This window comes from Drosophila nasuta, chromosome 2R, assembly GCF_023558535.2.
Source record: "Drosophila nasuta strain 15112-1781.00 chromosome 2R, ASM2355853v1, whole genome shotgun sequence".
Taxonomy (NCBI): Eukaryota; Metazoa; Arthropoda; class Insecta; order Diptera; family Drosophilidae; genus Drosophila; species Drosophila nasuta.
This window is the reverse complement of record NC_083456.1, coordinates 4,113,622-4,126,219: the sequence shown is the minus strand read 5'-3', so window position 1 is coordinate 4,126,219 and position 12,598 is coordinate 4,113,622. Positions and strand designations below refer to the sequence as shown.

Below are 12,598 nucleotides of genomic sequence, written 5' to 3'. Positions count from 1 at the left end.
CGCAACTGGTTCGCTGCATTTCTTCGTTGCGAAAAATGGGTCAGGCTATAAAAAGACAAGTTCAAGGCGATCGCCGCTTCATACGTCGACAGCAACAGTAGCAAAAGCAACATCAACAGCAACACCAACAGCAACCAGCAACCAGCAGCGGCAACCGAAAATACGCGAAGTGAAATTCCGTCGAGTCTCGAATTGAACGAAAGTTTTGTTGACAGAGCAATTAAAACGAAAGATTCAACTCTTGGATACATCGAGCATCTATTGTGGTTCATTCATTCAATTGCAGTGTAACAGGTGAATAGTGTTTGACAATCGCGTGCAGCATTCAAATTTTGTGCAAGTGAGCGAGACACGATAGCTGCGTGACTTTTGTGCATTTCTCTGTGCATCGCTACAAAACTGTAATTACACATATAATTATTATAATTTATGGCAGTTGAAAATTCGTCTCAGCCAAATAACAAACTGCATACAAAGTGTTTTTGATCAACTAAAGATTTTAAATCTTTGATTTTTATTGGCTACTATATTGAATAAAACTAAAACTGACTTCATGCAACTTGCAGAATATGTCCATTTGTGAAGAATCTTTTAATATAGACAGAAATATAGAGAAAAATAGATGTAGTATTTTGATTTAAAATTTAACAATATCTGAGCAGATTTTGTTAAATTATAAAAAGAGTCTTTTTCATTATATTTTATTTTATTTTTGCCAGTCATTATTAGTTTTCTTTTAATATATTTTATATTAAATCAATAATACATTTCTGCGACAAAACATATGTGTATTAAAAATACATTTTGAAACTTGCAACTTATAAAAGGCATCTTAATTAAATTCAATTAATCACACAACTTAAAGTCTTTGCATGAAATGAAAGCAAACAAACTATCAATTTAAATGCATTGTTGCTAATAAATCAGTTAAAGATTTCCGTTGTTTGCTTAGACTAACTGTTAATAATAAAAGTATGGTAATTGATTTTCAATAGAGACAAGAATAAGGATGATTGGATAAATGCAATAATGGATTTAAAATAGCATACGCTAATAATCAAGCGTAGAAAGTTATTTACTCAACTTTTTGGGGAGATAGCTTACATACAGCAACAACAGCAACAACAACAACAGGAACAACAACAATTTAGGTCAAGCCAAGACATAACAGAACTTGTAGGCCAACAAAGAATTTCAGTTAAACGAGTTAACAACTTAGCATGTGAATAGCAAAGCAAACAAAACCACGCACGTACATACACATACACATACACTCACACATACACTCACGCGTGTAACGATTAATGGACGGACAAAAGACGTCAATAGAGGCGGCTAAAAGAGCAGCCACTTGGCTTGGGTTTTCATGTGTGTGAGTGTGTGTGTGTGTGTCTTGCAGCGCCTGCTGTATATTGTGCATTGAACCATGCCTCAGGCTTCGAATGGTTGCATGGCAACTTGTACGCGACTTTGGGCCCCACCCATTGACCCAGTTGGTTGGAGTGTCAATTGCGTTGCCAAGAGAATTTCATTTTCGTCATTCCCCCTTCACACCTTTTGCGGTTCTTGCTGCGTCTGAGTCTGTGGCCTTGATTCGGGCCAAGCGAATAAGCAAACAAACACACACATATTGAGTGCGAAAAGAGCGAAAGATTCTCTTAGATGTTGCTGAATGCCAATTAAAGCTTGGGACTCGCTTGTCCTCGCTTTGGCTGTATTCAATGTTTAGTTTATTTATTATTAATTGGCCACAAAAAAGGCAACGATTGAATATCTCTGAACTGTGAATTGTGGTGCATATAGCTGATGTTTGTTAACCCATTTTGAAGCTCCATTTGGCTTTGCCTTGAATTGTGTGGCCCTTCCTCGTTTGCCTTAAAGCATGTCTTTTTTTGTAACTTTCATTCATCTGACATTTGTTGTCGCTTTTTTGGTTGTTGCGGCTTCTACGTTGTCAACTTGTCTGTGTTATTGTTATTGCCAGCTGTGGTCGGGGTGAAAGTTTCACTTCAAACTTTAAAGCGTGTTCGATAAATTTCGTTAGCGCTAAATTGTTCGTCAGTCTTTTCTAGCAGTGCTTTCGGAGTCGAATAGGTGAACAAAATATCTTTTATATTTACAATATTTATTTAAACTTTTATTTGAACATAGAATACAATTGTGAATTTCAGCTGAGCAACTCTCAAGTGACACTCGAATTGGAGCAACTGCAATTTGTGCATCAGTTGGATGATATTTACTCTGTATAATAATAATAATAATAAGATGCAATTGCAATTGGTTCTGCTTTCGTGAAGGTTATAAATGCATTGCGCATTGAGGTCGGGTAAAAGTAAAACTAAATCTGTGGCTGTCGTTGTGGTTGTGGCAACTGGTGCGATATCTTGCAACAGCTGCATGACACATGCAGCAACTTTCCTTTGATCTGCAATCAGTGAATGAATGAATGAATATGATTACCGCGAATACACAGACACGGCGTATGCAAATCGAATGATATTTGCTGCTTGATTATGCTTAAACCATCATTGCGTCATTTGTCGATGCGATGCGTGTGTAATTTGTTGTGTGATGAGCTGAAACACGTTGGCACTTGTTACCAAATAGTTTTGGTAAATGTGCCGCATTTCCCCCAACCCCAACCCCAGACGCATTGAAATGCAGCACAGTGTACCGTTAGGCGGCGTATCATAGTCGGAGTAGAGTGAAACGAAACGAAAAACTTAAGACACGAACATGCTGGAAAGTTCAGCGACCAGGTGAACAACCCAAATCAGATCACAATGCGAAATCAATGCATCGGCCAAGGGTTAACACTTAACCTGGCTTACTTCTTAGGCTTAACCATGCACATTCGGAGTGGTCAATAAACCTCAAAGGTACTCGAATTCTTGGCAAAAAGAAAGTGAAACGCTTCGAGACACGCGAGCCGTGAGTTTCTCTCGTGCCAAACCAGTCGTGGTCGCAGTTGTTTTGGTTGCTGCTGTTAACCGAAAACGAATAACAACGAAAGCAAATGGCTAAATAATCTGACCGAGAGAATGATTCACAATACCACTCTTCCGCCGATCGTATGAAGCGGAAAGGTACTCGAGCTCAAGCTCAACCTGAAGCCCAAAGCCGAAAGTCGCTTTCCCATCGTTGACTTTGACCAGATTCAGATTCAGACTCAGACTCAGTGGGGCGCGGCATTGAAAACGAACGTTTTAATGCACCTACAACAGAAACAGAAAACATAATATAATGAGCACAATTTAATAAATTGTGGTGATATTTATTTTGCCAGAGAACTGCGCACTAACAAGACAACAAGACAGTCACTCCCTCACTCATCGCTGTGCTTTCGTTTTGTGCGGTTTTTTCTCTTTCTTTCTTCTTCTACACTTTCTAATTTCTGACCAACAATCTGACTTTGTATTTGTATTTGTAAGTGCAATTGCGGTTAGTCGTCGCATCATATCATTTCATTTATTATAGGACACTCTGTTGTTGTTTCTTTATTAAATCAATTCCATTTAACGTTGATTGTTTAATTGCTGGCTCTTTTCATTCCATTTCGCAAATGTTCGTGAAAGTAAAAGTTGCGTGCTTCATGCCACAAAAATAATAACACTTAACTCTCTATCCATCTATTTAGTTGCCTCCCATTCCGAAATCTATTTCAATTAGTTTCACATATCGTGCAAAAAGTGTTCAACCGTTTAAGAAAATTCCATTACTAGATGTTGTACCAATGTTATATCATTTATTTTATGTTAATCAACATACTATGTGCAACAGAACTGCAACATGAATATTCAGCTCACCTTACAAAGTTTCATCATATCATATCATATGATCATTTTATGCTATCCGCAATTATTCAGCTGACTTTAATTTCCATATTGCAAATATATCAATGAGTACATAACAATATGTCAAGATCTTTTCAAGTTTATCTTTAATTTGTAATATATTTCAGATCATACATTATTTGAAATTAATATAGGTAGAAGAATGTCAACTCATTTAAAATATTACAAAGCTAGTTACGTAACATGTAACTTATTTGAAAATTATATAGATATAAAGAATTTCTAACAATATCTAAAACTTAAGCTGAAAAGTGTGGCCAAAATTATATGATAATTATATGTTATCTTCATAATCTAATTTGTAACTATTTTAAGAACTTTTGCTTCTGTCTTTCTGTGAATTAGATTATTCTTTGCTTAGAGAATGAACCATTCAATGTTATATTTTATATAATCCACTTGAATCACAGCCATTTGGATCATGATTTAAAAGAAAAGAGAGATAGCGAGAAAACGAGACATACGACGAATTAGTTGTTCCCACGGAATGTTGTGCATAACTTAAAGTGATGTTGCACGTTCCTAACAGCTTTCTAAATTTACATAGATGCAATAATTCCATCCAAACGTTCCACAGTTCAGTCCGAACTGTGTCGCAATAGCCAATGATTAATGATGAGCTGAGCTGAGCTGAGTGTGTGCAAAATAATTTACATTCATATGATAAAACTTGATACTCGATACCCATTCGGTGTTGACCCATTCTGTTGGCCTCCTTTCGTTCCGCTATCCAGCAAACTTAAACATGCTGGACAATTAAATGGAATATCAATGCAATCGCATTCTTAAGTTGCTTTGGTTTTGGTTTTTGTCTTCGTTTTTGCCACCAGCTGCTGAAGCCGCTGGCTTTTTTCATTATAATTTTAACGGTAACACGTTGCATGACATCTGATGAAGAACCGCTAGACGAGGCAAGCAACAGACTGAACTGGTTTCTTTCTGCCACAAGCAGCTTGAGGAACAATTCTCTCACTCGGTGATCAGCGATCGCTTTGCTAATTCCCATTTGAATATCGACACACATATGTGATGATGATAAGCAAAAGAAGTCAGGAAGTAATTTACTATAATTGCACTTGTCGCTTCTCCAGCTACTTCTCTGCACTTCGTACAATTCACAGCGGCTTTCTAAGTAGCCATGTTATGAGATTGTCGAGTGCTCTTACTCTATTCGCATTTGGATTTCTTTTGAGTCGAGCAATTGCATTTCTTAGGTGTCTTCGTTACTTCTCGTTGTTACCCTTGTTACTCTCCCAGTCTTGACCAATTTCGTTGTTTTAGCCGCTTTCATGACTACCGTCTAATATGGGACCGGGGAACAGGTTCAGTTTGACCGACACTTTAATTGCGAGCAGTTAGACTAGTTTCTGTGCCCAGGTAAAGCAAAGCGTTTCGGAAGTGGTTTGCATTTCTTAATTAACCCCACCAACAACTTTCATATTTTCTTCCATTGAAAAATACATTTCTTTTTGTTTGTAACTCTACATGCGGCGTGTGAATTTTTGTGATTTTTATTGCTGCACTTCGCAGCGAGTTCTGATGATTAAAACTACATTTACGGTCAATATAATAATATAACAATTTAATTAAAAACACCGATGACAATTGGGTCAATGCACATCATGTAACGCTGCACGAGGAAATAAATTAGTTGACTCATTTAAATTTCCGATGCGTAGTCCAACACGAGTTGGCAATGTGAAAGTGCGAGAGGGGAGCGCTTAACAGCGGGTATCGAAGAAACGAAAGACTAAAGACACAATCTTGTCGCTTCTCTGTTCGTTACAGACTGTTCGCCATGTTGGACCAACGCAAGCTCAACGCCTACCTGCTGCTCTCCATTGTGGCCAGCAACTGCCTGCTGCTGACCTATGCCTACCCCCAGCAAGAGGTCTATCAGCGTCAACAACAGTTGTCCCAGTCACAGTCGCAGTCGCCAGTTTATCGCCCCGAGAGCAGCGCTCGCAAGTTCGCTGTGAAACCGAATGCCTCCAAGAAGGTGGCATTGGATGACATCGAGGAGGACATCGATGGCAACCAGATACAGGAGAGCATCGGCGGTCCTGGTGGCTTCACATGGTCCAACATGCTGTCCACTGTGATGACGATGTTCTTCAACAATGCAGCCAACGCACCAACCAAGTCCGACGATGTCGACAGCTCAATCGGACTCGGAGGCAGCCCCTGGGCCAATGTGATCTCGATGGGTAAGTGAACTGCATAGACTATCTCAAGTGCTTGACTAAGTGCAAATGCCTTCCGCAGGTCTTCGCATCATTAACACACTTCTGGGCGGCGGAGCACCCAGCGATGGCATCGACAAGGTCGACAATGGTGGCTCTCCCATGCAGGTAATTTGGCCTGATCGTATTCTTGTATAGAACTACTCGCTTTTGTGCCATTTGTTTGATTTGTGTTATGGCCGCTTTCAGTAAATTTCAGTTAACCCTCGCATATACTTATACATAAGGTGTATGGACTATTTCTCTATCTACATTTTGTTTCTATCTGTGTTGTTGTTTTTTGTTTGTTTTAATTTCCTGCTATTCCTCTACCTCTTAAAACCGATTCGCACAGGGCATCTTGGCGGCCGTGTTGTCGTCCGTGTTGGGCACCAGAGATCCAGACCAAGTCAACTCGATGGCCAAGCAAGCTGGCGAGGTAAAAACATAATTGATCACTCAGATCAGATCATCATCCACTGTGCAACAAAGTTGAGCTGCTTCTCGAAATGCTTGTTGTTCGGTTTGACTAATGTCCCAAAACTTTGACTAATCACGGTAGTTGACTTTAGTCATAAACGTTGCTCTAAAGAAATGCTTTTAAATGATAATTATTGAGGTGTTACTTGAACAGCAACGGATTTAGAATTAAATTGAAAACTAACAATCAAAACTGAAATAGCAATTTTAAGCTAAATATGAATGATCAAAGTAAATAAGAGCAATTCGGGTCAGCTGCCCAGTCTTTGTTGCATAGTGTAAGCAATGTAAATTAGCAATCACACGCATCACACATACACAGACACAGACACAACACATACATACACACCAACATAGAACACTCTTTATATATAAGAAATTCAATTGATAGCTTTAGTATTGGCACAAACATTGCAAAACTAATTGACTAATGCTTCCCATGCCCATGCCACGCCCATCACTCTACCAACAACTATTCGACGCTATCCCATTCACAGTTCATTCAGATCGTGATGAATCTGCTCGACGCCCTGAAGACCTCCTTCTCACACCGCTCCCTCACAGCCCGCTCCATGGGCAAACGTGACTCGGTCAGCGATGCTGCCGTCGCTGGCATTGCGCTGCTCAAGGGTTATGTGCGCACCTACCGCAACTCGGAGGACAAGTGCATGCAGCGCTACATGTGTGATGCGAACACCGATTGTGTGCGCGAAATCGGAGGCAGCAGCATCTTCTGCCAACTGGGATCGTAAGTTTGACAATCGATTTGGATCAACTTGCTCCTAATTCCGTTCCCTCTCTCTTTACAGTTATGCTACCAGCTATGCGCTGGGTCGCAGCAGCAACACCAGCTTCGAGCATCTGTATGATGCTGGCCGTCGGGGGCGTTCCGGCTTCGATTGTCGCCAGCTGTACCTGGAGTGCAATGAGGTCTAGGTCTAGGTCCAAAGTGTGTGTTTAGCGCCAGTGACTTCCTCTTCTTCAGTGCTTATGACTGGACTCCTTAAAGTAAATTAAATTAATTTATGTACGTGCTTACGTGAAACTAGTTTTTAGATATTTATATTATTTATTGAAATCTTGTATTTATTTACAACAATGTTGCGGAATATGCGTTGCTCAAAACTCGCCTTTCGCCTTATCTGCAATGAGTACGATGAAAATATACATTTTTTATGTCAGAAAAAATCCATTGTTTTTTATTCAGTTATCTAATTAATAGTTTGGTTCAACGCACTTTACGCAAACTTGAAGATAACTGACTGCACTGCTTGCAAAACTGCTTGTCGTACTTAGCTTCGAGCTGGCTGCTATGTGTTCTATATTATGCAGCTTCTGCTTGCGAGCTGAAAGCAATATTTCAAGCAGTTCATTTGTCGTCCGCCAACAAGCAGTATTCAAGCAGTCCTAATTTAAGCAGTTCATCCGTACAATTTGAATTCATTTTGATATATGATTTTGTTGTAAATAAATATTAAAGTTTAGGAACTTAGAAACACGAATTGTTCACACTTCCCATATTTCACAGAATTATGTTGTATTTTTGATTACTGTTCGGTAGTTTGTCTAAAATTGGCTGCAAATCAATGAGATTATTCTGAGGACGAAATCAATGAACATTTTAGTGATTATTTACCATTCGTTTACAATAAAGAGAAGAACAATAATAAAGATGCATGTGAATCGTGTAAATGTCAATGCGCAGCTGCAACTGCTAGAAAGTTTGTGGCATTTTGATTAATTGTGAATAACTGGCTGAAATTTATTAGCCATGCAAATGACTGGGCTAAGAGCAAACTGAGACACGTTACATGAGTCTCTGCTCTCTGAGGCATGCACAAATTCTAATACACTTTTAATGGCCATGTGCGGCAAAATGTGAAACTCGAGAAGGTGAAGAAATGGCTTTTAAAAGAGAGGCCGCGCAATATGCAGGCAGAGCAAGGGTGTTTGTATATAGTATACTAAGTACCACTTGTATTGCATTTCCAATTCGCCAGCAGCTGAAAGCTGAAAGCTGAATGCAACAGCCGCATCCAAAGTTATGATTAATTTGTGCCCCAAGTTTTGCCGTTTACCAAAAAGTTGGCCGTCATTTGTGTTGTTGTTCGTGTTGTTCAGTTGTCGCAATGAAGTTACCAACAACTGCATATTTTCCACTATCTGTCTAAGACCAGCAGCAGCCAAAGCAGCAGTTGCAGCTCGCCAGTAATTAAAGAAGCTACTGGCTGCTGCATCGCTTAAAATTCCATTTAATTACGTCGAGTGTTGAATATCTTGGAGAACGCTAATTAGAACTGCAAGTGGGGCAAAGTTTTTGGACAGCAACTGCAGACATCACAGCAGTCATATCTTTTATTCTTTCACCCAGAAAAAAGCAATCGAGTTTAAACAACGATCTTATTTGTTTTCGTCTCCTTAAATTGCAGTTTCACATAAATGACTTAATTGAGTCCAAATATTGAATCCGACTGGAAATAGTATAAATAATAGATATTTGGATTAAAATTTAATTATAAATTGTAGAATTAGGCTTATGAAATTTAACCCTTCTATAAAGAAACTGTTTAATAAAATCAATATTATTTATTTTATGGGCACAAATCTGTTTCAAGTGTTCGATGATCATTTAATTGCCTGACAGAAAAGCAAAGTGAGCGACAATCGCAAAGCAAACAAAATCTGAAATGTTCCTTAAACCCAGACGGCTTTTCAGCATTGTTTTCTGGCATTTTGCAAAGCTCTGAAAAGTGGTCGCTGCGATAAAAAAACAACCGAAAAAAAAATTAAAAATAAAACAAGCTGGCAAAACAAAACATAAATAAAAACAAAAAGAGGGAAAAATATATAAAGTCCTATTAAAAATTTAATGTTTGCATACAACAATTTCCTGCCACAAGCAACAACAAGGAACACGCGCCGCCGAATGCTGCCGATGACAACTACAACGAGAGTTGCAGGCTCAACACAACAACAACAACACCAACAACAACAAACGAAGTAACAAAAACCAAAAAGCACACGAAACAAAAACAAAAACAGAAAAAAAAAAGTACAGAAAGCTGAACCAAACAAGCCACAACGAAACGCCGTAGGCCGCTCTGCGGGTCGCCGTGCAAGGCAGTTAAATCGATACACTATAAACGACACAAAACCAATAACGTGTGACACTGTGCCAAATTTGCTTTTGGATTTTTTCGAGGCCCCTATTACAGAAGAGAGGGCACAGGGACCAGAGCGAACCCAACCGAACCGAACCGAACCGGACTGTACGCTTCTCTGTGCTACAAACCCATTTTGTGAGATGCCCCCCAAGCATCATGTACATTTGCACGTGTATGTATCCATGTGTGTGTGTTTCTGTGTGTGTGTGTGTGTACGTTCGAGGAGCATGTCAGTGGTTGTCACCATCAGCGTCAGCGTCAGCATCAGCATCAACAACGAAAACGCGACGTTATTGGCTTTTCGGTGTCGCAATGGAGAAATCGAAAAAGCCCCACATCGACATCCACATCTACAACCATCCTCAAAGACCCTTCGTCTGCTTATTATATTGTTTTCAACATTATTGCAGATTATCTTGTACGTCCCCCAGCAAAAGGTACAACGCAAATTTGATAAGGTTGTGATTTGCATTTCGGCGAAAAAAGTAAAATAGAAGATTCAAGTATTTAGACTGTAGCATACTTTTAGTCCGCATCTAAAATTGAAATAATTCTGCGCTAAAAAGTCTGCTTCATTTTTTAACAAATATTTGGTAGACCGCAATATCCGAGCCCACTGTAAATCGTATTGCTTGCCCTGGCGTAACTTGATTTTTTCATTTCTATTTCACACACTCTTCAGTTGTTGAAAGTTGCACAATTTTGAATTTTCAACTGGAAAAATCGCCACGTTTGCCTTTGCTGAGTGTTGCTCCAAATCGTTGTGTGTTGAACGGCGCTTAGCAATATGTTTTGATCACGTAAAGTAAATTATTGAGAATTCTTTGTTGCATGAAATGTGCGGATTTCTGTATTGAATTAATAAAATCGGTTTTAGACCCTTGCATATTTAATTGAAATGTATAAATGAAACGGGTCATGCAGCTCTCCACACGTGTCCAGCATTCACATCGGCTTTTTCCATAGGTTAATCTGAGGTACCATTTTGCATTTGACATAAGGATTTCATGGTGTGGGAGGAAGTGGGAGGAGGAGAAATTTGGAAAGACGCACAGTGCCTACTTTATGTGTAGCCCCAACAAACATGGCAAAAAGCCATTTGGCTACTAACTACTTTCCGTTTTAAGCCCCTCAGAAGGGAGATTCGATTGGGGGCGTTTTAAGCAGTGAGAGAGCAGAGAGTGAGGGGAAAGAGGATTCATCAGTTCGCATAGGCTCGTTTTGCTTCGTTTGCTGTCCTATCGCTATCCCTAAACTGTAGCATTGCCGCACGTTTTCCCGTCTTCATTGCCATCTGCCGGCGATGTTGATGTAAACAAGCTGTCAGAGCGACTAACATCCATTTGATTTGCTAAGGACGATTGATCTACTCTATTGCCCTTTGGGTAACTGCGTTAACAAGCAAAGTAAGCTTACATGAACATATAATTAGCTGAGAAACTAATCTAAAATGTTTTTCATTTATCTAGCTAATGAGAAAAATGAAAAAAAACTATTACTCTAACTATTTTAGTGTATTGCACAAATTGTTTCATAACATTTTGAATGCCTGGATATATCATGACCATAATTGACGTATCGCTGCGCCTCGTTAATGTCTGTCAATTTAGATATGTCACTGACCTGAATTTGAATTTGATGACCCGCTGTAAGAGCCAAGTCTGCGATATTTTGGATGGACTCGGTGCTGAATTTTAACCGCCCCGCACGGGATGTATTTATAGCGCCTGTTTGAGTCAGTTTCATGTCGAACTTATCGACGCCATCTCCAACTGCCAACTGGCCGTGATAGTAGTCCGACAGTCCCCGGGATGTAGTGGCATTTTTTTTTTGTTGTTGGTCTGTTTTCTGTTTTCTGGTTGTGCCTTGTTCCCGGCACAAATTGCTTAAATTGGAAAATTGCTGGCTCTGCGTTTGTGTGGTTCCCTTCCGCACCGAAATCAACTGCCAACTTTGCTCACGACTCAACTTGGTTTTGCCTAACGAAAAAAAAGCGAAAAAAGAATATATTGCATTTATCTTTTATTGGTCTCTGTGTTCTGTGTTCGCTTTATTTCTGTTGCTGTTGCTGTTGCTTTTGCTCTCGCTGTTGCTGTTGCCTTCCTCCTTTAGTTGTTGCCATCAAATCAATATTCGATTGATGCCAATACTATTATCATTTTATTATGGTCATTTATTTGTCAGAACACGCAGTTGGAGAAGAACACTTCAGTTTGCCACTCAGTGCACTCCCACTGTGTCTTTAAGTTGGTTGCTCCAACTCAAAGGCAAAAAAATACACAGAGATACAGAAAAAGAGAGAGCAAACTCAATTGTCTGACCAAATTAGCAAACCGAATTGATTAATTGACTTGATCTGATTGGGTCCACAGACCTTGTCCACTCATCGATGGCATGCCTACTAATAGATTTTCACTCCAAAGAGCCCAACAAATCGAAATTCAATACGTATTTCACTTCTCTTGGCGACAATCTAGTAAATACGCCCTTTCGACTTGGAACCATAAAGCTAGCTCAAATCGAAAACCCTTTCAATTTCTTTTATCCCATCGATAAAGAGTGTATAAACCCGTCAATGTTTTATGTGATATAAATTTTTTGTCTTGCATCAGCAGTTGCTACAAAGTGCAGGTCGGCCATGATCGTAAACTCTACTCGAAGATTTGTTTAAGAATCTCATAAAATTGGTGGAATGAGCTCAATAATAACAGGGAATATTTCGAAATATTTTGACTCGACTACGAGATATTATACAATATGACATGAGTCAGTATCAAAAAGGTGTAAGAATACAGAAGCAAAATAAATATAAATATTTATATTATATTTACAAAACCCCCAAAGCACTGGAATTCATTTCGCACAATTAGAGTAATGA

At 39.2% G+C, this 12,598-nt stretch overlaps 1 protein-coding gene across 2 annotated transcripts; it reads left to right on the top strand.

Annotated features, from left to right (window-relative positions):
• Window positions 1–141: 141 nt before the first annotated feature.
• On the top strand, window positions 142–7,683 carry LOC132785699 (uncharacterized). 2 transcript variants are annotated; one of them, XM_060791911.1, is made up of 6 exons: window positions 142–294; window positions 5,643–6,061; window positions 6,120–6,205; window positions 6,432–6,515; window positions 7,054–7,304; window positions 7,366–7,683. In XM_060791911.1, exons 2-6 carry the CDS (start codon window positions 5,653–5,655, stop codon window positions 7,490–7,492), a joined length of 957 nt encoding a protein of 318 aa, XP_060647894.1. In that variant the 5' UTR covers window positions 142–294; window positions 5,643–5,652; the 3' UTR covers window positions 7,493–7,683. The 2 variants fall into 2 exon arrangements, with proteins under 2 accessions (XP_060647894.1, XP_060647896.1); XM_060791913.1 differs by lacking the exon at window positions 6,432–6,515.
• The last annotated feature ends 4,915 nt before the right edge of the window (window positions 7,684–12,598 follow it).